We start from the raw sequence: 26910 nt of genomic DNA, 5'->3' as shown, positions 1-26910 counted from the left end.
AGAATATACATACAAATTATAAGAAATAAGAAAGTATAGCAAGATTTCTGCATATTAGATCAATAGACCTAAGTCGATTAATTTCTGTACAGCAATTAAGGGGAGCTGCTTGGCTGGTGTTAGTCCCTCAAAATCTTTGAATAAAGGACCCACAGAATAGGGCTCAAGCCTCTAAGAAGGGCCTTTACCCAGGTGGTAATTATACCTCTAAGGGGAGACAATTAAGTAGGGTGTGAGAGAATAGAAGAAAGCTGGAAACAGAACCCACCTGCCATGATAAAGACCCATTGCTAGAGTGATTTTGGCAAGGACAGCAGAGCAGAGATGAAGATTCTTCTTCCCTTCTTATCTTCCACCTTTCCTCCAATATCCCTTATTGCAGAATTTAAAAAGAAGTCATTTGGCAAAGGAGACCTACAGTTTGCAGAGACCTAACCCAGCATCATATGGCAGAGTATGGAAGGATTGGCTTGGAATAAGAGTGGCTTAATAATCTAGCCCACTCTTGTATAGATATCTCAATATTTTACATTTAGGTATTCAGAATATTAGAATATTTAGAATATTTAAATATGAAATGGCACTAAAGTAAGCTTAACTAAATGGAGAAAAATATTGTTTTCATGGGTAATATATCATATCCCAAAATTTATCTATAGACTCAATTTAATTCCAATGAAAATTCCAACAGGTTTGTTTCTGGTGAAACTTTTCAACGTAGGATTCTAAAATTTATCATAAAAGCAAAAGCCTAAGGAATGGGAAAACCATTCTTTTTTTAATTTTATTTTTTATTTTTTTAAATTTACATCCAAATTAGTTAGCATATAGTGCAACAATGATTTCAGGAGTAGATTCCTTAGTGCCCCTTACCCATTTAGCCCATCCCCCCCTCCCATAACCCCTCCTATAACCTTCAGTTTGTTCTCCATATTTATGAGTCTCTTCTCTTTTGTCCTCCTCCCTGTTTTTATATTCTTTTTGCTTCCCTTCCCTTATGTTCATCTGTTTTGTCTCTTAAAGTCCTCATATGAGTGAAGTCATATGATTTTTGTCTTTCTCTGACTAATTTCACTTAGCATTAATACCCTCCAGTTCCATCCACGTAGTTGTAAATGGCAAGATTTCATTCTTTTTGATTGCCAAGTAATACTCCATTGTATATATATACCAAATCTTCTTTATCCATTCATCTATCAATGGACATTTGGGCTCTTTCTATACTTTGGCTATTGTTGATAGTGCTTCTATAAACATACGGGTGCATGTGTCCCTTCAAAACAGCACACCTTTATTCTTTGGATTAATACCTAGTAGGGCAATTGATGGGTTGTAGGGTAGTTCTATTTTTAGTTTTTTGAAGAAACTCCATACTGTTTTCCAGAGAGGCTGCACCAGTTTGAATTCCCACCCGAAGCGCAAAAGAGATCCTCTTTCTCCACATCCTCGCCAACATCTGTTGTTGCCTGAGTTGTTAATGTTAGCCATTCTGACAGAGGTAAGGTGGTATCTCATTGTGGTTTTGATTTGTATTTCCCTGATGATGAGTAACGTTGAGCATTTTTTCATGTGTCGGTTGGCCATCTGGATGTCTTCTTTGGAGAAGTGTCTATTCGTGTCTTTTGCCTATGTCTTCACTGGATTCTTTGTTTTTCTGGGTATTGAGTTTGATGTCCTTTATAGATTTTGGATACTAACCCTTTATCTGATATGTCATTTGCAAATATCTTCTCCCATTCTGTCAGTTGCCATTTAGTTTTGCTGATTGTTTCCTTTGCTGTGCAGAAGTTTTTATTTTGATGAGGTCCCAGTAGTTCATTTTTGCTTTGGTTCCCCTTGCCTTCAGAGATGTGTTGAGTAAGAAGTTGCTGCGGCCAAGATCAAAGAGGTTTTTGCCTGCTTTCTCCTCGAGGATTTTGATGGCTTCCTGTCTCACAATTAGGTCTTTCATCCATTTTGAGTTTATTTTTGTATATGGTGTAAGAAAGTGGTCCATGTTCATTTTTCTGCATGTCGCTGTCCAGTTTTCCCAGCACCACTTGCTGAAGAGACTGTCTTTATTCCATTGGATATCCTTTCCTGCTTTGTCAGAGATGAGTTGGCCATATGTTTGTGGGTCCATTTCTGGGTTCTCTACTCTGTTCCATTGATCTGAGTGTCTGTTCTTGTGCCAGTACCATACTGTCTTGATGATTACAGCTTTGTAGTATAGCTTGAAGTCTGGGATTGTGATGCCTCCTGCTTTAGTTTTCTTTTTCAAGATTTCTTTGGCTATTTGGAGTCTTTTCTGGTTCCATACAAATTTTAGGATTATTTGTTCTAGCTCTGTGAAGAATGCTGGTGTGCAAAAGCTATTCTTGAAGAAAACTAACAACATATCAAAATATTATTTTGGATATTTTGAAACTTTTCTGAGTTAGCTACTGAAGTAATATTCATGTCCAGTAAAATTTAGCCTTTTTAGTTGTTCAGTTTTGAGTTTTGACAAATATATATTGTCTATAATCACGACAATCGAAATACAGAAAATCACCATGACCTCCTCCCCCAAGTTCCCTGTTCCCTTCTCATCAACCCTTTCCCCAATTCCCAGCCCTGGTAACCTCTGACCTGACTATGTCTCTATAGTTTTAACATTTCCAGAATGGTGATTTGTTTTTGTTTTTGTTTTTTAAGACAGAGATAGAGAGAGAGAGAGAAAGCATGCACAAGTGGGGGAAGGGCAGAGAGAGAGAGAGAGAGAATCCCAAGCAGCCCTGATATGGGGCTTGATCCCACGACTCTGGGATCACGACCTGAGCCAAGATCAAGAGTTGGATTGAGTCACCCAGATGCCCCCAGTACTGTGATTTTTAAAATAACTGTTTTGATGCACAGTTAAACATGCTGACCAAGGCAACAAAGTTAAAAGCCTAGAATTATACCAGTGCATATAAGAAAATGATGTATGACAGAGATGGAATTGCCCATTCATGAGAGAAGGTATGATTTTTCAGTAAATGATGCAGAAATAATTGACTTATCCACATGGAAAAAGTGAAATTGAATTTCTCTCTCATGCCACACACAAAATTTAATGGATTAATGACAAATACAGAAGATATATATATAAAACCTTTTTAAAAAAGTCAGAAGAAATGTTAGACACTACCTTTCTTACTTTAAGATAGAACAGTATTACTGAAACCTGACCCAAAAACCATGAACATAAAAAACAGATAATCTTAAATTAAAATTAAGACTTACTGTTTTTCAAAAGACATTATAATAAAAAATTTAGAATAAGCCACAACCTGAGAGAAGCTATTTACAACACATATTACTAATGAAAAATTAATATCCATAAATCTAAAGAATTCTTATGAACTAATAACAAAGAGATCAGAAATTCAATGGGAATTGGGCAAAGCACCAACTAGGCATTTTATAGAAAAAAAAATGGCTGATATACACAGATAGATAGATAGATAGATAGATAGATGATAGATGAGAGAGAGCGCGAGAGAGAGATAAAAAAGATGCTTAGTCAGGGAAGTACCAAAAATAAAAACACATTGTGTAAAGGAATAAATACTCAAGACTTCTAAAAACACCAACCATTAGAAAAGATGCAGAAGAAAGAAGACAGCAAAGGATGCTGCTGTTGATGAGAGTGTGAATTTGGCATCACTTTAAAAAGTTGAGCACTTGAGTTTCCTGCAATCCAAAAATTCCATTCCCAGGTACATATTTGTAAATATGTGTTCTAGAAGTCATTCGTAGAACTGTTCATAGCAGCATTATTTGTTATTTTAAAACATTCAAAATGCCCAGGTATGCACTGACAAGAGGATGGATAAATTTATTGTGGAATATTCACATGAAATATACAGTAGTGAAAATGAATATTTTGCAGTTTACTAAAACAAAATGGATGGAAGTTAGCAATAATTACTCACTTTAAAGTGATGAGTAAAAACACATCCAATTAGACTGCATTACAGATTATAAATGTATTAATTCCACTTATAATAATATAAATTACACTTGTAATAATACAAATAATACAAATTACACATTAAATGTGATAATTATGTATTATTAAATCCAATTCATATATTTTGAAAGTAATAATTACAATATATTAATGTATAGTATATCAAGTATTATAACATTTTTTAAGGCTCAAACCCAGGTAAAGGTGAACAGTATCACGTTTAAAAATTCATGAGTATGTGGCAAACTGCAAGATTTCACGGTAGGAGCGACACTGGGGAGGGAGGGAAGAGGTGGGAGCATGGAAACACACAGGTAACTTCAGTGATATTGTCAGGGTCTTTGTTCATAATTTGAGTAGAAGGTTCACAGGTGTTCATTATTATGTTTATAGCTTAAGTAAATGTTACATAAATTCAACTATTGATAACAGCAAGTCTGCAAGTGAGAACCTTTTTTTAAGGTGCCTGACTTTAAAAATAATTTATTAATTTTTGGTTCTAAAATATCTTGCTTTTCAAGATATTTATTTAAACACTTGAAAATGAATTTAAATTTGCATTGCATAAAGACTAATTTCTTGTTACAATCAGTCAATAAGTTTACCTCTGAAGCTGTCAACGCACATCAGAGTGAGTAAGAATCTGTCGAAGTGGTTTCCTTTTGAAATTGCATTACAGTGTGCCCTCAGCACTTTCAGAGAGTTATAGGGAGAAGTTGTCTTATTTTTAGAGAGAAGTAAATGTGCTTTATTAAAATCATGGAAAATAATCTACATTCTCTTTTTGTAAATATTGATGGTTTAGGGAAATAATTACTATTTCCCTTGTGCTTCCCATTTCTTAAAGTAGGCTTTTTTTTTTCAATAAAGATTTACTTGTTGGCCCAGATCTGTCAAAACCTGGTTTAATATTCTTTTTAAATTCCTGTGATAAATACAAGCATAAAGATTCATTTCAGTGTCATGATTACTCTATGGATCAATGAATATAACAGATTAAGTGTGAAGTTAATACAAACTGCATTGTCTTTGAGGATTTTTAAAAATCTTTTGAGCAGCAGAGGAAAAATAAAACAACTCCATGATCAGATACGAAACATAACAATATAATTAAGATTATTATTAATGTACTTTTTATGTTTAACACATTTTTCCAAGCATGTTCAATATTATTATTAAAACCATCTGGCATCCCAATTTTCTTTTTCTTTTTCTTTTGCCCAGAGTTTTTTTTTTTTTTTAATTTTTTTTTCAACATTTATTTATTTTTGGGACAGAGATAGACAGAGCATGAACGGGGGAAGGGTAGAGAGAGAGGGAGACACAGAATCGGAAACAGGCTCCAGGCTCTGAGCCATCAGCCCAGAGCCCGACGTGGGGCTCGAACTCACGGACCGCGAGATCGTGACCTGGCTGAAGTCGGACGCTTAACCGACCGCGCCACCCAGGCGCCCCTTGCCCAGAGTTTTTAACCTGCTTATTTTTAATGTAATTTTTTCTTATTTATTTATATTTCTGAGTATCTTCAAGCCCTTTTAAGAAGATTTCAGATGTAAATGAATAAAATAACTGATAAAATACACTATACACCTATACCTATATACTATTTATTTTTTTGAATTTTTAAAATTTTTATTAACTTTTGAGAGATAGAAAGAGACAGAGCATGAGTGGGGGAGGGGTAGAGAGAGAGGGAGATACAGAATCCAAAGCAGGCTCCAGGCTCTAAATTGTCAACACAGAGCCTGATGTGGGGCTCTAACCCATGAACCATGAGATCATGACCTGAGCCGAAGTCAGATGCTTAGCTGACTGAGCCACCCAGGTGCCCCTATATACTATTTAAATAAGAAATTAGACATAATTAAAGTTGACAGAGTCATTTTACCTAAGGAAAGGGGGGTTCCTGCTCAGGCAGATCTGGAGTGAATTCTGGGGTATGCTTGAGAAGAGCAGAATAGCAGGGCAGCCAACCCAGGTGGACCCAAGACTAACCAGTGAATGAAATGATGATATGACCCCATCAACATATTGATGTATCTGTATAAATGCATGGATGCAAAGTTCTATAAAAATGAACAAGGGAGAATATAAATGCTTGGCAGCGAGGATGACCTTAAAACAACAGAGAACTCAGAGGGAGGCTGCAAGGAGAGAACCCTGTACAATATTGATTGAGTGTCATGTTCTGAGACCTATTAGCTAACCTACACACAAAAATAACCAATCTCCAAAACAACCTTACAAGATAAGCATTACAGTCCCTGTTTTATAAATAAAGAAACTAAAAATTAAAAAGGCAAAGTAAACTAGCAAGTTTGGTCTTATGAATTTTATACAACCATAAAGGATGTAAGAAATAAATTTTTTTCTTATTTTCAAAATCAAATCTAACTGTGGTGCTGGATCCCTGGCTGTCGAGGCTTATACAAAAGTTCCAAAGGAATTATGCTGCCTAAAATAATTCCTGTGGCCTTTGATTCACACTAGTAACCAGAGGTGAGTTACTATTCAAAGCCTCATGATGACTTGAAAGTAGTGAGGTACTAAAAAATTTTTCTGAAATCTGGGCACCCTGGTGTCTAATGACTAGTCTTTCCAAGGTCGTACATGCCATTGCCTTCTGAAATCTGAGCACCTCTCTCCTCTCCAGCTCCCAGGTATTACCAGAAAGGGAGCTGGCTTCCATTCCCCTCTCTCTCAAAGATGTTCTTCTAATGTTAGCCCTTCCAACCTGAGTACTGCTTCCCAAACTCTACATGCATTCAAAAAATACAACCATCACAAAACCAGAATGCAGATAACAGAAGTTTCATAGCTGCAGGTTGCACTCAAGTGGGTATAGTTACCATAAATGAAAAATGCACCTTGGTAAATATTGCTAGACATTTTAGTGTTATGCAAAAAAAAAAAATTTATTAGACCCTGTTCATAGTTATAAAGCTTAAGAGCAAGAGAGATTGGGGAAATTTATACCTTAATCCAATCTCAGGAAAATTATACCTTAATCCAATCTCAGGAGAATGTCAATTGGCCTCATAGATGGTGCCTGTGATCCGGCCTCTGGTTGCACATCAGTGGGGTGAGGTTCCATCAACGTACATCAATACAACCCAAGGGCGCTTTCAGGTATCTGGTCCTATCCCACTGTGTCACATCCTGCTTGGCAGCACTGAATACATATTTGCTGTGTACATTCTGTAAGAAATAGAGATTAGCAGATGGTAAAAATGTAGGGGAAATTATGTGATTATATCTATGCTTCATTAAGATAGTTCATTGGCTTGGATAGGTTTGACATAGTAGATAATGAAAAAAGAAAGACCAAAATGTCTTTTAACATTTACAGTTGTTCTTTATTATTCGCTGATTCCAATGTTAGGATTCACCAACTTGCTGTAATTTGTCTGTAACCCCAAAATCAACACCGAAAGCACTTCCACAGTCATTCCTGGACATGTGCAGAGCAATGAAAATTTGGGGCTGTCCAACACACGTTTCTAGCTAAGGTTGAATTAAGGTGACACTCTACCTTCTATATGTCTTAGTAGATTTAATGCCACATTTTTCATGTGTTTGTGCTTTTTGGTGATTTCTCTGCTTAAAATGGCCCCCAAGAGTAGTGCACAAGTACTGTCTAGTTCCAAACACGAGAAGTCTGTGATATGCCAGATGGAGAAAACGTGTGTGGTTAAGTTTCACTTAGGCATGACTTACGATGCATTTAGCCATAAGTTCAGTGTTAATGAATCAACAGTGTATGTAAAATAAGTTGTCTTTAAACAGAAACACATAAAACAAGGCAATGTTTTAATCAATTAACAAAAATGTTATAACTAGAGGTTTGAGGGACTTAACCTCAAATTTCCCCTAGGAACAATGGTTCTATATTCACTAATTCAGACGTCCAGGGCAACTTTATACAACATAACTATCATAAATAACAAGAATAGACTGTATGACCATATAAATATTTCATGTGTTACTTTTATTTGAAAATCTAGCAACAACAGTTATGGGCAGTGAAAAGGGTCATACAAGAAAATTAACAAATATCAGGGCAAATAGCCTGTTACACCAGAATGAGTTCAAATTGTCATGGGGGTGGGTGAGTGTGCTAAGAAAAAAGTATGCAGAAGCAGGCATAGTGGGATAAGTATCAAAAGAAGGACATATAATTGAAGTTCTTTTACTCATATATCTTTTAGATTGGTTGGACTTTTTTCTGTATCCTCAAATCAAATTGAAAACATGATTTCTGAAATAAATCCATAAGGAGAGAAGAAGCTGAGAAAATTTTAAAGATGGAGAATGAAATTGTCAAAGTAGGAAAATCATGCAAGGAAACTCAAAATACAACAGAAGAAGTAAAGCACACATGATGGCAGGGAATGAAGAATAAAATTTGTCACCACAGAGTAAATGATATGAGGAACAAATCTGGTTAGGTGTCCTAGAGAGCAAGACAAAAGGGCAAAAACGTAAGTTACAAGGAAGTGTGGAGTCTGTATATGAGATGCAGAGAACAGAGGTGCAGCCAAGGAATTAGATTCCCTTAAGGAAAACACGAAGACAACTAAAACCAGGAAAAATTAAAGATATCATTTAAAAATTTTTCTTAGCTGATAAACCATCAAGGTACAAATTGAAAAGCTTCATAGTGTTCTAAGCAAAAAATCACCAAAAAGAGAATTGTATCTAGACCCTTCCTAACACAAAAATGTGAATCAAACACACACGAAAAATCTTATAGGCAAAAGAAGAAAAAAAATGTTCACAGATTCTGAAAAATTTATGTTCAGATGTACTGTAGCCAAATGGAAAAAGGAAATAGAATTAAGAACCCAGGAAGAGAAAACCATGCTTCAAAAGACTGGTGGGAACAGCACTGAAACAAGTGAAATGGCAACACAACTGTCCATAACAGTGGCCATTCTGAACATAAAACTGAATGCTGAGATGAGGAGTCATTCTTAAAAAAGAATACATATGGTATAAACATATTGTATTACAACAATTAGAAATGGCACATGCACCCCAACATTTACAGCGGCACTTTCAACAACAGCCAAAGTATGGAAAGAGCCCAAATGTCCATCGACTGATGAATGGATAAAGAAGATGTGGTTTATATCTACAATGGAATATTACTGGGTGATCCAAAAGAATGAAATCTTGTCAGTTGCAACAAGGTGGATGGAACCAGAGTGTAGTATGCTAAGGTAAATAAATCAGTCAGAGAAAGACAACTATCATATGATTTCAGTCATAACTTGAATTGAAGAAATAAACAGATGCAAATAGGGGAAGGGAAGGAAAAATAAAGATAAAAACAGAGACAGAGGCAAACCATACGAGACTCTTAAATATGGAGAACAAACTGAGGGTTGCTGGGGGGGGGGTAGGTGAATGGGGTGATGTGCTAAATGGGTGATGGGCATTAAAGAGGGCACTTGTTGGGATAAGTACTGGGTTTTGTATGTGATGAATCTCTCAATTCTACCCTGAAATCAATACTACACTATATGTTAAGTAACTTGAATTTAAATTTTAAAAAAATGTTGATGTATTAGCAATAATCTAGGCCTAGATCTTATCTTATCTTACCTTATCTTATATTATCTTATCTATATTATATATCATGAATAAATTAAATCATATAATAATATTATACCACAAATAATGCTAACAAATTAATAAACAGAATTGCATGGAAAGGGAAGGAAGAAAACTTGAAAGCTATGGTGTCCTCATCTTAAGTGGAATGGATAAAACCATACCATTTTGCTCTTCACTGACATTACAGAAACTTAAAGAACAGTTTTGAAACTTGCTGGTAACTGTATTAATTTGAGTATACAACTAGTTGCAGTAGCAAAATTACAGTAGCTTAGCACAGCACAAGTTTATTTCTCATTCATCCAAAGTCCAGTGCAGATTTTCTGTTTGAATGTCTCTTATAAAGAATTTGGGCTTCTTCTAATGTATTGGTTTCACCATCTTGGAGAGCTTTACTCCAGCCATACAGAGGAAAGGAGATAGTATGCATAAGGAAGATACTGCTGGACTTTTCATGGCCAGTTGGGGCTAACATTCCACTGGGCAATCACAAGGTCACAACCAAATGTGGGGTGGCGAAGGGATTGCTGCTGGGAAATAGCTTTGAGCCCAAGAAGGAGAGTACAACTGGATGTTGGTAAATACTGACCATTTTTATCACAATAATCAATGCATATACATTTACCTTCAAAATGCTAGGGAAGACAAAGGTGAAGAAAGTATGGTCCATACAGCCACAGATAGAAAATAAAGAGAATAGAGTTCACACCAACAGCCAGACATTTGAATGAGGTCTCCCTAAACCAGCCAGCAGCCAAATTGCCAATTAACTTCAAATGCATGAGTTAGCACAGCTAATACCATAAGGAGCAGCATTTTCCAGTTGAGCCCAATGTTCAACCATTCTGAAAAATCTGGGCTTGAAGGCATCTTGAGTCACCAACACAGAACTGTGAAGAAATAAATGGTTATCATATTAAACCACAAGTTTTTGAGAGGTTTACTGTGCAAAAATGGGTAACTGATACAATGCAGAATGCTGATTTGAAAGCCAGTTTCTGGAGAGTCTTCTGTTGTCAAACACAATAGAATAATGGAGATTAGTTATACTCCCCTTCCTTAAATAAGTAGAAACTCAGACAAAACAAAAAATGAACAAAAACCACCACCACCACCACCACCACACACACACACACACACACACGGGTTTCCAAACATTAGATACCGGTCACATATGACCTGGGAGAAGAGAAATAAATGAGATAAGCCCAAAGATTTTCTCAGCTTATTGCCTAGAGAGCTTCTAGACTATAATGCAGGGAGAGGAAACCCAAATAGAGCCCAGAAGTCTAACTAAGTTAAGGAGATAGACTCGAGAATTCCAGAGGCCATGGAGGCTAGACTTCACAGAGCAAAGTACAGGAGAGTAGAGAACTTCTCAGACAGGAGAGAGGTGCACAAAGAGCTTTGGGGTTCTCCAGAGGGATCCTCTCATATCTTCTGCTAAGTACTAATCTGCACAAGAGTGTGAGGAGACACCAGAGGCTGATGAAAAACTTCCCAAGAGGACTAGAAGGAACAATTCTAGGAACACACACAGGTCCAATAATGGTTTGTATTTTTACCAATCAAGTGGAACAACCATATTCGTATGTTCAAGTAGGTAGATAAGAGAATCAGCATTTAAGGAGAAACATAGAAATCATAAAAAAGACCCAAATTAAGCTTCCAGGGGTGAAAAAAAAACAGTATCTGAGTTGAAACATATATATGGTGGGATGAACAGTAAATTGGACATTACAGAAGATTTATAAAAATAAATGAGGTATCAGTAACCTGTGGGAGAACTTCAAGCTGCCTAACATATATGTACCTGAAGTCCACATTGGAGTTGGGACTTATAGTTGAAGAAAGAATAGCTGAAATTTTTCAAAATCTCATGAAACTGTAAACCTACATATCCAAAAAGCTCAATGACTCAAGCACAAGAAACATGAAGAAAGCATCACCAAGGAACATCATATAATCAAATGGCTCAAAACCAGTGATGGAGAGAAAATTTTGAAAGCAGCCAGAGGAAAAAAGATACACTATGTACAGAGGAAAAAAATTATGCATGACAGTAAACTTTTTGTTGGAAGCAATAAAAAACATCACAAACCATAAGGTGGCAGAACAATATTATTAAAATACTGACAGAAAAAAAACAACCCAAAACAAAACCCCGATTAACCTAGAATTCTATACCTAGCAAAATATCTTTCAAAAACAAAGGTGAAATAAAGAGCTTTATCGACATATGAAATCTGAATTGACTCACTAGGAGACCTATACTACAAGAAAATGAGCAAATCAGCTAGAACGCATAAAAGCAGAAGGAGTCGAATAAGAAGAGGCAGAAGAGCTAAGAGATCAATGATTTATATAAATAAACTCTGCAGTTGGATGGTAAAGAGTTTTGGGTTGTGTCCTCAAAGTCTAAGTATTGTTGTTTATGAGAGTGTGTCATGGCTTAATGAAAGGTCCACAAATTATTCAATATTCCTCCCCAAAGGTGAACCGAATTCCTCTCCCCTTAGTCGAGAACTTAGTTACTTACTTCTAATGAATAGAATGGGACAGAAACGATGATATGTAATTTCTGAAATAAGGTCTCAAAAGGTGTTGGGCCTTCCTTGTTGCTCTCTTTTGTATCAGTCACTGTGGCAAAAGAAGCAAGCTGCCATGTCATGAGGATACACTGAAACGTCACTATCGAGAGGTCCATTGGCAAAGAACTGAGGCTTCCTGTCAGCAACTGGCAGGCATTGGGAGAACCATCTTGAAAGCAGGTCTTTCAGCCCCCATCTGTACTTCAGGTTGATTGTTTCCTCAGGGGACATAACTGTAACCTCAGGCAAGAGCCAGAGCCACTCAACAAGCCTCTCCTAGATTCCAACACACTGAAACTGTGAAATAATAAACAGTTATTGCTTAAGCCACTACATTTTGGACAATTTGTGATGCAATATAGCTAACAAATACGAAGTTAAAGCAAACAAATCTCAAACAAACCGATACATTAAACCTATTACAGTGGCTACAGCATATCAGGGAAATGCAAACAACAATTTGTTGGGATCATGATGTTAACATTAGTTGATGTAGACCAAGTCTTGAGTTATGAATACTAAAATCCCTTTCATATATAAACCTGGAAAAGAGATCTAATCACCACCTAAGTGGTGTTAAGTTCATGGTATAATTCATCATTGTTCAAAATGGGAAAATATATATGGAGAGAAAAGGCTGGTATCCAGATTTTCTCAGTCTTACAAGACTTGTTTCCTGCTGCTACAAGGTGAGAAGAGAGATATGTGCACAGAAGGCTAGGCAAACATATATCATTTGTTACTACCAAATTGGATCATTTTTCTTCTATAAAAACTGAAATTCAAAATGCAGTGATAATTTTCATGAACTTTGATATACCTAATAATACTTTGAAAAGGTATATAAAGTGCAAACTATTAGAAATACAAGAATTGACAAAAATACAATACTAGTGGTAAACTTTGCCCAATTCAAAAAGCAATTTGAGTGATCTAAAAGCAGTTGGACTTGGAATTACTTACTGTTCCAACGGTTTATTTAAAAAGACTTTGGCTAGCAGTCTGGTCATTGAAGAGGTCTGCTGAGCCCAAGGCCAGGACTCAGGGCTCCTACCTGCCCTGTTTTCCCTGAGGAGTGGGGCCATTTCATATAGATGGCTGCCTGGGCCTCAAGTTAAGTGTCTGTGAGCACTTTGGCAGAAGAAGTTTTTGAAGTTCCCCTGCTAAGCATGAAAAATTGCCTGCCTACACTGTTGTTGCATAGAGCTTCCTTTTTTTTTTTTTTTTTTTTCCTATTTGGCAACCATTTTGGTTAAATCCTTCTGTTTGGATGAACTTGGCCATCTTGTTTGAAGCATTTCAGCCAACTTTTGCTTCTGCACATCAACAGTGTTCTAGAAAAATGAGTAATTATATAGAGTAATATATATGTGTGTTTTTGTATCAAAGAATTAGGGGGGAAAGATAAAGTTATATCTAAATATAAAGATGTCCATAAAATGTTCTCAATGATGAAAAACAAGTAGTAAATCCAGGTGATGGGTAGATGATTGTTCATTGTACTAGCCTTCCAACAATTTTTATAGGTGTGAGGATTTAAAAGTTAAATGTTGGGGAAGAATACTATATATGAAAAAAAACAATAATCTCAGATATGGGGGGTATATGGACAAGTGAGGGTAGAATTTGAAACAAGATTAACCTTGAGTTGATAAGAGTTGAAGCTCTATGATGGGTACATAAGAATTCATCATACTACTTGTATGGGTTTGAGATTTTCCAAAATTAAGCCTTCAAGGAAAAACAATTTGTAAACTGGGAAAAGTATGATTCCATTTTAGTACAAGCAAATGAAGACACAAAGAAACCATATACATTTAAAGGTACCTGTATGAATAAGGGAACAGAGGGCTGGCATATGGCATGCTGTTTATCCTGGTTATCTCACAGGGATGGGTGAGATGGCAGGGAGAGGGTTAGCTTTGTCATTATATATATTTATAATGTACTGGTTGTCTTATTGTATAGCATGCATATAATATTGTTATGATTTTCAAAGTATAAAATAATTTAAAAATGGTGCCTTAAAAAGAAACAGACTTGAATGCTTTCAGGGATTCTCAAGATGATGTGACTGTGTGACAAGGCCTGGAATTTTGGGAAACTGTAGCAAACAGGAGTGAACCAACTCAATGAAGAAGAAATCCACTAAACTTCTCAAACTAAATACCTCCAGTATTCAATCTCTGGACAGACACACTCTCAATATAAACAACATTAGTAACTTAACAGTGTAACAACCTTACCTTACTGAACTGGAAGGGTTTCTCTTACACACTTTCTAAAAATAATCCATTTGCAATCTCTATCACTCATGTTCATGGACTACAAACCAGTTCTTAATGGCATCTCTCAGCTTTTAACATACTAACTTCACTCCTCGACATTTTCTAAGACATTGACTGCAGAAGAGACATAAACCTGAATAGATCAATAATCATGAAAAATTTGGGAATATTGTCAAAAAACTGTCCCAAAATGTAATAGAGTAGGAAGTTCTATTGATCATTTAGACCAATCCCTTCAAGAACAGATCATGCCTCTCTTAGATGAATTTCTCAAGGGCCTAGATAGGATAGGAAATCTTTCCAACACAATTTATATAGCTCTGAAAACCCTGACAGAGTTAGCACAAAAAGAAAAATTCTTGACCATTCCCAATGATAAATATAGGTAAGTATGAATAAGTTGAAATCAGGATTATGTTTAAAGAATAATGTAGCCAAGTAGAATTTGTGTTCCATATATGCAACATAAGGGACTCTAATGTATTTTTTCACATTAGTAGGTTAAAGGAGACATTCGTTAACCTTAATTAAAGTGTAAAAGCCATCTTTTGACCATGTGTGGGCTACTGTCTGGCATCTTTACATGTTTAGAGAATCCTGAACCTTGTGAGTGTTGGTGTGATATAGAAGATGAAATTAGTTTTCCCAGCTTATCCTGCATCCAGGGCTTGAGTACAAGTCCTAGATTGGTCAACTGCACTGACTCTGAGTTCAAATGGCTATTAAACAAAAAGTGGGGGAATGGCAGCAGTCATGCCCAGCCTCTGGGGCAGCAGGGCAATTGCACCAGGATGAATACGGTAGCCACAGCTGAGCCTGGAACTACCCCACCCTGTAGTGGCTACCAGCTGGACCTCCCAATCAGTCAGGCCAGAGACAAACCCTGCCCACCAGTGCACCCACGGTAGCTGCAGCCAGTCACTGCTGACAGCTAGGCTGAGGGGTGACCCCACACACTAGTACACTCACAGCAGTCATGGCCAACCACAACAGGGCTGTATGCAGCCCACAAAAGGGACACTTCTAAAATGTATGACTCTGGTGACCACAGTGATTTCATTACTGGGTGCCACAGGACACCTTCTATGTAAGGCCATTACTTTCAAGACTGGGAGACATTGCTGATCTACCTAATGCATAGTAACAAACACAGAGAGTTAGACAAAATGAGGACAAAGAAAAATATGATCCAAGCAAAAGAACAAGACAAAACCTCAGAAAAGGAGCTAAATGAAACACAGATAAGCAATCTACCTAATAAAGAGTTCAAGGTAGTTGTCACAAAGATATTCACCAGTTTTGAAAGAAGAGTGGATGAACTCAGGGAGAACTTCAAGAGTTAGAACATATAAAAAAGAACCAGTCAGTGCTGAAGAATACAATAACTGAAATGAAAAATAGACTAGAGTGAACCAATAGTAGATTAGAGGGTGCAGAAAAATGGAACAGCAATTTGGAAGATAGGGTAGTGGAAAGCAACCATACTGAACAGCAAAAAGAAAAAAAAAATAGAACAAACAAAAATAGGTTAACGTATCTCTATAAGAATATCAAGCATAATAACATTCTCATTATATGTGTCCCAGAGGGAAAAGGGAGGGAGAAAGGAATAGAAAACATATATGAAGAAATAATAGCTGAAAATCCTCCTAACATGGGGAAGGAAGAAGACACCCAGATCTAGGAAGTACATAGAGCCCCAAATAAGATGAACTCAAAAAGGTCCACACCAAGACCCATAATAGTTAAAATGGCAAAAACTAAATATAAAGACAGAATATTAAAAGCAGCAAAAGAAAAGCAAGCAGTTACATACAAGGGAAACCCCATAAGACTATTAGCTGATTTTTAGCAGAAACTTTGCAGCAGAAGAGAGAGGCATGATTTATTCCAAGTGCTGAAAGAAAAAAACCTACAATCAAAAATACTTTACCTGGCAAGATAACTGGTCAGAATTGAACAAGAGATAAAGAGTTTCCCAGACAAACAAAAGTTAAAGGAGTTCATTACCACTAAAATGGCCTTACAAGAAATATTAAAAAGATTTCTTTAAATGGAAAAGAAAAGGCTGTAACTAGAAGTAAGAAAATTATGAAAGGAAAAAAATTCACTGGTAAAAGCAAATATACAGTAAAGGCAGTAGATCAATAACTTATAAAACTAGAATGAAGTCTAAAAAGATGAAAATGGTAAAATCAATTATATCTACAAAAATTAATCAAAGAAATCACAAAATAAAAATATGTAAAATATGACACCATATACTTAAAACATGGAGAGAGTAAAAACGTAGTGCTTTTAGAATGTGTTCAGTTAAGAAACCATCAACTTAATATAGACTGTTATATACATAGGATATTATATATGAACCTGATGGTAACCACAAATGAAAAACCTATCATAGATACACAAAAGATAAATTCAAGAGTAACACTATAGAGTCATCAAATAACAATGGAAAAGAGTAGGAGAATAAGAAAGGCTCAGCAAAAAACTACAAAAACAGCCAGAAAACAATGAACAAAATGGCAATAACCACATGACTATCAATAGTTACTTTGAATTTAAATGGACTAAATGCTCCAATTAAAAGACATCGGATTACTGAATGGATAAAAAAAAAAAGACCCATCTATATGCTGCTTATAAGAGACTCACTTCAAACCTAAAGACAGACTGAAAGTGAACAGATGGAAAAAGATATTCCATGGAAATAGAACTGAAAAAAAAAAAACAACTAGGGTAACAATACTTAGACAAAACAGACTTTAAAACAAAGACTGTAGCAAAAGACAAAGGACACTACATAATGATAAAGAGATTAATCCAACAAGAGATTAATCTGTAAATAACTATGCAGACAAAATAGGAACATTTGCATAAAGCAAATATTACCAGACATAAAGGGAGAAACTGATAGTAATACAATAATAGTAAAGGACTTTAACACCCTGCTTACATTGATAGATCATTCTGACAATCAACAAGGAAACAATGGCTTTGAATGACACATTAGACCAGATGAACTCAATAGATATACATACAGACTATTCCATCCGAAAACATCAGAACACACATTCTTTTCAAGTGCACAAGGAATATTTTCCAAGATAGATCACATTAAGTTACAAAACGAGTCTCAGTAAATTCAAGAAGATTGAAATCATATCATGCATCTTTTTCCAACCATAGTAGTATGAAACTAGAAATCAATCACAAGAAAAAATGGAAAAAAAGCTTAAAGATATGGAAGCTAAACAGCATACTACTATACAACCAATGAGTCAATAAAAATCAAATACATGGAGATAAATGTAATGATAAAAATAAACTCAACATGGATTAAAGACCTAAATGTGAAATATTAAACCATAAAACACCTAGAAAAAAACATAGGCAGTAAACTCTTAGACATCAGCCTTAGCAATATTTTTTCTGGATGAGTCTCCTGAGGCACAGGAAACAAAAGCAAAAGTGAACAATTGGGACTATATCAAACTAAAAACTTTAGACAGCAAAGGAAACCATCAACCAAACAAAAAGGTAACCCACAGAAATGAGACAAGATATTTGCAATTTATATATCTGTTAAGGGGCTAAAATTCAAAATATATAAAGAACTCATACAACTCCACACACAAAAAATTCAAAACAATTCAATTAAAAAATGGGCAGAGAACATGAATAGAAACTTTTCCAATGAAGACATACATATAGTACACATAGCCAACAGATCCATGAAAAAGTGTTTAACATCACTAATCATCCCAGAAATGCAAATAAAACCACAACGAGACTTTACCTCACTCCAGTCAGAATGGTTAGTATGAAAAAGACAAGAAACAGCAAGTGTTGACAAGGATGTAGAGAAAATGGAATGCTTGTACACTGTTGGTCAGGTTGTAAATTGGTGCAGCCACTGTGGAAAACAATATGGAATTCTTCAAAAAATGAAAAATAGAAATACCATCCAACTCAGTAATTACACTTATGAATATTTATGCAAAGAACCAAAACACTAATTTGAAAAGATATATGCACCCCTATGTTTATTGCAAATATAATATAGCTGCAATATTATATGTATTATATAAAATAATAATATATATAATATATATAATATAAAATATATAATATAAAATATATAATATATATTATATATATTATTATATTATATATAACATATATATAATATCTATAATAGCCAAGATAGAAGCAACCCAAATATCAATCAACAGATGAATGGATAAAGAAGATGTAGTATATATACACAATGGAATATTACTCAGCCATAAAAATAATGAAATCATGTCATTTGTGATAACATGGAAAGACCTAGAGAGTATTGTGCCAAGTGAAACAAGTCAGACAGAGAAAGACAAATATTATATGATTTCACTTGTATGTGGAATCTAAAAAACAAAACAAATTAGAAAACAAACAAAAACAGAAACAGACTCATACAGACAGCAAACTGGTGGTTTCCAGAGGGGAATGGGCTTGGGTGGGAAAGGAAAAGAAGATTAGAAGGTACAAATCTCCAGTTTTAAAATAGTCACATGGATGAAAAATATAACATAAGGAATATAGTCAATAATATTGCAATAAATTTGTATGGTGACAGAAAGTAACTACACTTATTGTGTATTTTGTAATGTAGATAATTGTCAAATCACTATGGTGTATACATGAAACTAGTATAATATTATAAGTCAATTATACTTTAAAGACAAATAAGTAAAAGAAATTCATTGAATAAATGTACAGATATATCCTGTTCCTGGATGTAAAAAGTTAATATTATAAAAATGTCACTTCTTCCTAAACTAATGTATATTTTCAATTCTCCTCAGAACATAAGTCTAATGATATTTTTTAGACAGTCTGACAAAATTATTTTAAAGTTTATACCTGTGAATGAATTTATAAGAAGAGACAAGAGAATTGTCCATAATCACTACATGGAAAAGGGCCTCACTCTGTGAGCTATCAAATCATCTTATAAAATGAGGAAAAGTAAAGCAAGGTGGGATTGTTGGAGGAATAAACAGACAAATAGTAGAATAGAAAAAGAAGTCTAGAAACAGAGTCAAGTGTGTATAAGAATGTAGCAATTGGGATAGTTGGAAGATGGCGGCGTAGGAGGATGCTGGACTCACCGCGTCCTGCTGATCACTTAGATTCCACCTACACCTGCCTAAATAACCCAGAAAACCGCCAGAAGACTAGCAGAAGGGAGTCTCTGGAGCCAAGCACAGACGAGAGGCCCACGGAAGAGGGTAGGAAGGGCAGCGAGGCGGTGCGCGCTACATGGACTGGGGGGAGGGAGTCGGGGCGGAGCCACCGAGTCTGGCTTGCGAGAGCAGACGGGCCAGAGGGAGTGTGTTCCGACAGCAAGCGGGACTTGACATCTGGAAGGTTATAAGCTAACAGCTCTGCTCGGAGAACGGGAGGGCTGGAGGACAGTGGGAGGGAGAGTTGTTGAGCCCTGGACGACAGAGCTCAGCTTGGCGGGGAACAAAGGCGTTCGCCAGCGCCATCTCGCTCGCCCATCCCACAGCCGAAATCCCAAAGGGAACTGGTTCCTGCCAGGGAACTTGCTTGCACCGCACAAACACCCAACGCTGTGCTTCTGCGGATCCATCCCTCCAGCGGGTCTGACTCCCTCCCGGTGCCGCAGGGCCCCTCCTGAAGCGGATCTCTGAAGGAAAAGAGAGCTGAGCCTGCCCCTCCTGCCTCTGTGCACCTTGCCAATCCACCCCAGCTAATATGCCAGATCCCCAGCACCACAAGCCTGGCAGTGTGCAAGTAGCCCAGACGGGCCACGCCACCCCACAGTGAATCCCGCCCCTAGGAGAGGGGAAGAGAAGGCACACACCAGTCTGACTGTGGCTCCAGCGGTGGGCTGGGGGCAGACATCAGGTCTGACAGGCGGCCCCGCCCACCAACGCAAGTTATTCAAGACAGCACAGGGGAAGTGCCCGAAGTCCTGCACCACTCCAGGGACTATCCAAAATGACGAAACGAGGGGCGCCTGGGTGGCTCAGTCGGTTAAGTGTCCGACTTCGGCTCAGGTCATGATCTCGCAGTCTGTGGGTTCGAGCCCCACATCGGGCTCTGTGCTGACAGCTCAGAGCCTGGAGCCTGCTTCCGATTCTGTGTCTCCCTCTCTCTCTGCCCCTCCCCTGCTCATGCTCTGTCTCTCTCTGTCGCAAAAATAAATAAAAACATTAAAAAAAAATAAAAAAATTCAAAATGACAAAACGGAAGAATTCCCCTCAAAAGAATCTCCAGGAAATAACAGCTAAGGAACTGATCAAAAAGGATTTAAACAATATAACAAAAAGTGAATTTAGAATAATAGTCATAAAATTAATCGCTGGGCTTGAAAACAGTATAAAGGACAGCAGAGAATCTCTTGCTACAGAGATCAAGGGACTAAGGAACAGTCAGGAGGAGCTAAAAGGTGCTATAAATAAACTGCAGCATAAAATGGAGATGACCACAGCTGGGTTTGAAGAGGCAGAGGAGAGAATAGGTGAACTAGAAGATAAAATTATGGAAAAAGAGGAAGCTGAGAAAAAGAGAGATAAAAAAATCCAGGTGTATGAGGAGAAAATTAGAGAACTAAGTAATGCACTAAAGAGAAATAATCTACGCATAATTGGTATCCCAGAGGAGGAAGAGAGAGGGAAAGGTGCTGAAGGTGTACTTGAAGAAATAATAGCTGAGAACTTCCCGGATCTGGGGAAGGAAAAAGCCATTGAAATCCAAGAGGCACAGAGAACTCCCTTCAGACGTAACTTGAATCGATCTTCTGCAGGACATATCATAGTGAAACTGGCAAAATACAAGGATAAAGAGAAAATTGTGAAAGCAGCTAGAGATAAACATGCTCTAACGTATAAAGGGAGACCTATAAGACTCGTGACTGATCTCTCTACTGAAACTTGGGAGGCCAGAAAGGAATGGCAGGCGATCTTCAATGTGATGAACAGGAAAAGTATGCAGCCAAGAATCCTTTATCCAGCAAGTCTGTCATTTAGAATAGAAGGAGAGATAAAGGTCTTCCCAAACAAACAAAAACTGAAGGAATTTGTCACCACTAAACTAGCCCTACAAGAGATCTTAAGGGGGATCCTGTTAGACAAAGTACCAGAGACTTTGCTACAAGCATGAAACCTAAGGACATCACAATGACTCTAAACCCATATCTTTCTATAATAACACTGAACGTAAATGGACTAAATGTGCCAACCAAAAGACATAGAGTATCAGAATGGATAAAAAAACAAGACCCATCATTTGCTGTCTACAAGAGACTCATTTTAGACCTGAGGACACCTTCAGATTGAACGTGAGGGGATGGAGAACTATCTATCATGCTACTGGAAGTCAAAAGAAAGCTGGAGTAGTCATACTTATATCAGACAAACTAGACTTTAAATTAAAGGCTGTAACAAGAGATGAAGAAGGGCATTATATAATAATTACAGGGAATACCCATCAGGAAGTGCTAACAGTTATAAATGTCTATGCACCGAATATGGAAGTCCCCAAATATATAAAACAATCACAAACATAAGCAACCTCATTGATAAGAATGTGGTCATTGCAGGGGCTTTAATACTCCACTGACAAAAATGGATAGATCATCTAGACACAGGATCATTAAAGAAACAAGGGCCCTGAATGATACACTGGATCAGATGGACTTGACAGATATATTTGGAACTCTGCATCCCAAAGCAACAGAATATACTTTCTTCTCGAGTGCACATGGAACATTCTCCAGGATAGATCACATACTGGGTCACAAAGCAGCCCTTCATAAGTATAAAAGAACTGAGATCATACCATGCACACTTTCAGACCACAATGCTATGAAACTTGAAATCAACCACAGGAAAAAGTCTGGAAAACCTCCAAAAGCATGGAGGTTAAAGAACACCCTACTAAAGAATGAGTGGGTCACACAGGCAATTAGAGAAGAAATTAAGAAATATATGGAAACAAATGAAAATGAAAATACAACAATCCAAACGCTTTGGGATGCAGCGAAGGCAGTCCTGAGAGGAAAATACATGTCAATCCAGGCCTATCTCAAGAAACAAGAAAAATCCCAAATACAAAATCTAACAGCACACCTAAAGGAAATAGAAGCAGAACAGCAAAGACACCTGAAACCCAGCAGAAGAGGAGAAATAATAAAGATCAGAGCAGAAGTAAACAATATAGAATCTAAAAAACTGTAGAGCAGATCAATGAAACCAAGAGTTGGTTTTTGGAAAAAATAAACAAAATGGATAAACCTCTAGCCAGGCTTCTCAAAAAGAAAAGGGAGATGACCCAAATAGATAAAATCATGAGTGAAAATGGAATTATTACAACCAATCCCTCAGAGATACAAGCAATTATCAGGGAATACTATGAAAAAATTATATGCCAACAAACTGGACAACCTGGAAGAAATGGACAAATTCCTAAACACTCACACACTTCCAAAACTCAATCAGGAGGAAATAGAAAGCTTGAACAGACCCATAACCAGTGAAGAAATTGAATCAGTTATCAAAAATCTCCCAACAAATAAGAGTCCAGGACCAGATGGCTTCCCAGGGGAGTTCTACGAGACATTTAAAGCAGAGATAATACCTATCCTTCTCAAGCTATTCCAAAAATAGAAAGGGAAGGAAAACTTCCAGACTCATTCTATGAAGCCAGTATTACTTTGATTCCTAAACCAGACAGAGACCCAGTAAAAAAAGAGAACTACAGGCCAATATCCCTGATGAATATGGATGCAAAAATTCTCAATAAGATACTAGTAAATCGAATTCAACAGCATATAAAAAGAATTATTCACCATGATCAAGTGGGATTCATTCCTGGGATGCAGGGCTGGTTCAACATTCGCAAATCAATCAACGTGATATATCACATTAATAAAAGAAAAGATAAGAACCATATGATCCTGTCAATCGATGCAGAAAAGGCATTTGACAAAATTCAGCAAACTTTCTTAATAAAAACCCTTGAGAAAGTTGGGATAGAAGGAACATACTTAAACATCAAAAAAAAAAAATTTATGAAAAGCCCACAGCTAATATCATCCTCAAAGGGGAAAAACTGAGAGCTTTTTCCCTGAGATCAGGAACACAACAGGGATGTCCACTCTCACCACTGCTGCTTAACATAGTGTTGGAAGTCCTAGCATCAGCAATCAGACAACAAAAGCAAATCAAAGTCATCAAAATTGACAAAGATGAAGTTAAGCTTTCACTTTTTGCAGATGACATATTATACATGGAAAATCCGATAGACTCCACCAAAAGTCTGCTAGAACTGATACATGAATTCAGCAAAGTTGCAGGATACAAAAATCAATGTACAGAAACCAGTTGCAGTCTTATACACTAATAATGAAGGAACAAAGACAAATAAAGAAACTGATCCCATTCACAATTGCACCAAGAAGCATAAAATACCTAGGGATAAATCTAACCAAAGATGTAAAAGATCTGTATGCTGAAAACTATAGAAACCTTATGAAGGAAATTGAAGAAGATATAAAGAAATGGAAAAACATTCCGTGCTCATGGATTGGAAGAATAAATATTGTCAAAATGTCAATACTACCCAAAGCTATCTACACATTCAATGCAATCCCAATCAAAATTGCACCAGCATTCTTCTTGAAGCTAGAACAAGCAATCCTAAAATTCATATGGAACCACAAAAGGCCCCAAATAGCCAAAGTAATTTTGAAGAAGAAGACCAAAGCAGGAGGCATCACAATCCCAGACTTTAGCCTCTACTACAAAGCTGTCATCACCAAGACAGCATGGTATTGGCACAAAAACAGACACATAGACCAATGGAATAGAATAGAAACCCCAGAACTAGACCCACAAACGTATGGCCAACTCATCTTTGACAAAGCAGGAAAGAACATCCAATGGAAAAAAGACAGTCTCTTTAACAAATGGTGCTGGGAGAACTGGACAGCAACATGCAGAAGGTTGAAACTAGACCACTTTCTCACACCATTCACAAAAATAAACTCAAAATGGATAAAGGACCTGAATGTGAGACAGGAAACCATCAAAACCCTAGAGGAGAAAGCAGGAAAAGACCTCTCTGACCTCAGTCGTAGCAATTTCTTACTTGACACATCCCCAAAGGCAAGGGAATTAAAAGCAAAAATGAACTACTGGGACCTCATGAAGATAAAATCTTCTGCACAGCAAAGGAAACAACCAACAAAACTAAAAGGCAACCAACAGAATGGGAAAAGATATTTGCAAGTGACATATCAGACAAAGGGCTAGTATCCAAAATCTATAAAGAGCTCACCAAACTCCACACCCGAAAAACAAATAATCCATTGAAGAAATGGGCAGAAAACATGAATAGACACTTCTCTAAAGAAGACATCTGGATGGCCAACAGGCACATGAAAAGATGCTCAACGTCGCTCCTCATCAGGGAAATACAAATCAAAACCACACTCAGATATCACCTGATGCCAGTCAGAGTGGCCAAAATGAACAAATCAGGAGACTATAGATGCTGGAGAGGATGTGGAGAAATGGGAACCCTCTTGCACTATTGGTGGGAATGCAAATTGGTGCAGCCACTCTGGAAAACAGTGTGGAGGTTCCTCAAAAAATTAAAAATAGACCTACCCTATGACCCAGCAGTAGCACTGCTGGGAATTTACCCAAGGGATGCAGGAGTGCTGATGCATAGGGGCACTTGTACCCCAATGTTTATAGCAGCACTCTCAACAATAGCCAAATTGTGGAAAGAGCCTAAATGTCCATCAACTGATGAATGGATAAAGAAATTGTGGTTTATATACACAATGGAGTACTACATGGCAGTGAGAAAGAATGAAATATGGCCCTTTGTAGCAACGTGGATGGAACTGGAGAGTGTGATGCTAAGTGAAATAAGCCATACAGAGAAAGACAGATACCATATGTGTTCACTCTTATGTGGATCCTGAGAAACTTAACAGAAACCCATGGCAGAGGGGAAGGAAAAAAAAAAAAGAGGTTAGAGTGGGAGAGAGCCAAAGCATAAGGGACTCTTAAAAACTGAGAATAAACTGAGGGTTGATGCGGGGTGGGAGGGTGGAGAGGGTGGGTCATGGGTATTGAGGAGGGCACCTTTTGGGATGAGCACTGAGTGTTGTATGGAAACCAATTTGACAATAAATTTTATATATTGAAAAAAAAGAATGTAGCAATTAAAAAGTAGTACAAAAATGGTTTCTACTTCTAGAGGAATATATCAAATTTTAATGTTTGTTAAATGCTGCTAAAGCTATACTTATACAAAATTTATAGCCTTAAATGCACATATTAGAAAAAAGACTGAAAAACAATGATCTAAGTATTCATCTAAATAAATTAGTAAAAGAGCATCCAATGAAACCAAAAGGCAGAAAAAAAATGATCTAATATAGCTAATGAAAATATAGCTAAATGTAAAAACTGAGGACATAATAACATTAACAGTAATAATAAAATGGGGAGGTCAGTAATTCCAACAGTTGAGTCTTGGTAAATACTACTAAAATTAAACTCCTGGGAAGCTGATCAAGAACTAAGGAACCAATGTTATTCATTCATATCAGGAATGAAAAAAGGAACATCATTATGGGTCTTGCAAACATTAAAATTATAAAAAGGGACTAGTATAAAGAGATCACTGGATAGTTTATATTATAAAGCCAGAGAAACTTTGTCACTGTAACCTGATTTAAAAAAATCTTAGGGGGGCGCCTGGGTGGCGCAGTCGGTTAAGCGTCTGACTTTAGCCAGGTCACGATCTCGTGGTCCGGGAGTTCGAGCCCAGCGTCAGGCTCTGGGCTGATGGCTCGGAGCCTGGAGCCTGTTTCCGATTCTGTGTCTCCCTCTCTCTCTGCCCCTCCCCCGTTCATGCTCTGTCTCTCTCTGTCCCAAAAATAAATAATCGTTGAAAAAAAAAATCTTTAAAAAAAAAAATCTTAGTATATAGGGAAAAGAAAATATCTCACTAACATGTGGGATTCTCGGAAAGTAAAGTTGATATAAGATTAAAACCATCAAAACCATTACAGTGATTTACAATATAAATGACCACATTAACAAGAAAGAAAATTTTATGTAATAATCTCGGTGAAAGTGAAGAAATTATTTGGTAAATTTGGATTCCAGCCTGGTTTCCAGGTCATTAGGAGGCATATTTGTTCATTAGGATGATGAAACATATTTGATGTAAGAATTGGTTTGATTTATAACTTTAAAATGTTTAGACCCAGGTGTGCAGGCCAGCATTTAAAGTTTGCCCTGCCCCTCATATATTAGAGGGGGGCAGATAGCTCCCCAAAGCCCAGGTGGCAGAATGAGCTGAAGGCTAGAAAAGGGAATGCCTCTGTCATCGTCAC

At 36.9% G+C, this 26910-nt stretch overlaps 1 protein-coding gene across 2 annotated transcripts in view; it reads right to left on the bottom strand.

Annotated features, from left to right (window-relative positions):
- The window catches only part of LOC109497386, a 68173-nt gene that overhangs the window by 26024 nt on the left and 15239 nt on the right, over positions 1–26910 (bottom strand). The window contains exon 2 of one of the 2 annotated variants that reach the window (XR_002153552.2): positions 6980–7174. Coding sequence is in view for 1 of the 2 variants with exons in the window: in XM_019825274.3 (XP_019680833.2) it covers positions 7116–7174 (59 nt within the window). In the remaining variant the exon portion in view is untranslated. Of the gene's footprint in view, positions 1–6865; positions 7175–26910 lie in introns of those variants that run through there. The other variant, XM_019825274.3, reaches the window with a different exon arrangement.

The sequence above is a fragment of the Felis catus genome, chromosome A2 (genome assembly GCF_018350175.1).
Source record: "Felis catus isolate Fca126 chromosome A2, F.catus_Fca126_mat1.0, whole genome shotgun sequence".
Classification (NCBI taxonomy): domain Eukaryota; kingdom Metazoa; phylum Chordata; class Mammalia; order Carnivora; family Felidae; genus Felis; species Felis catus.
Note: the sequence above shows the minus strand (reverse complement) of the source record. Positions and strands in the feature narration are given on the sequence as shown.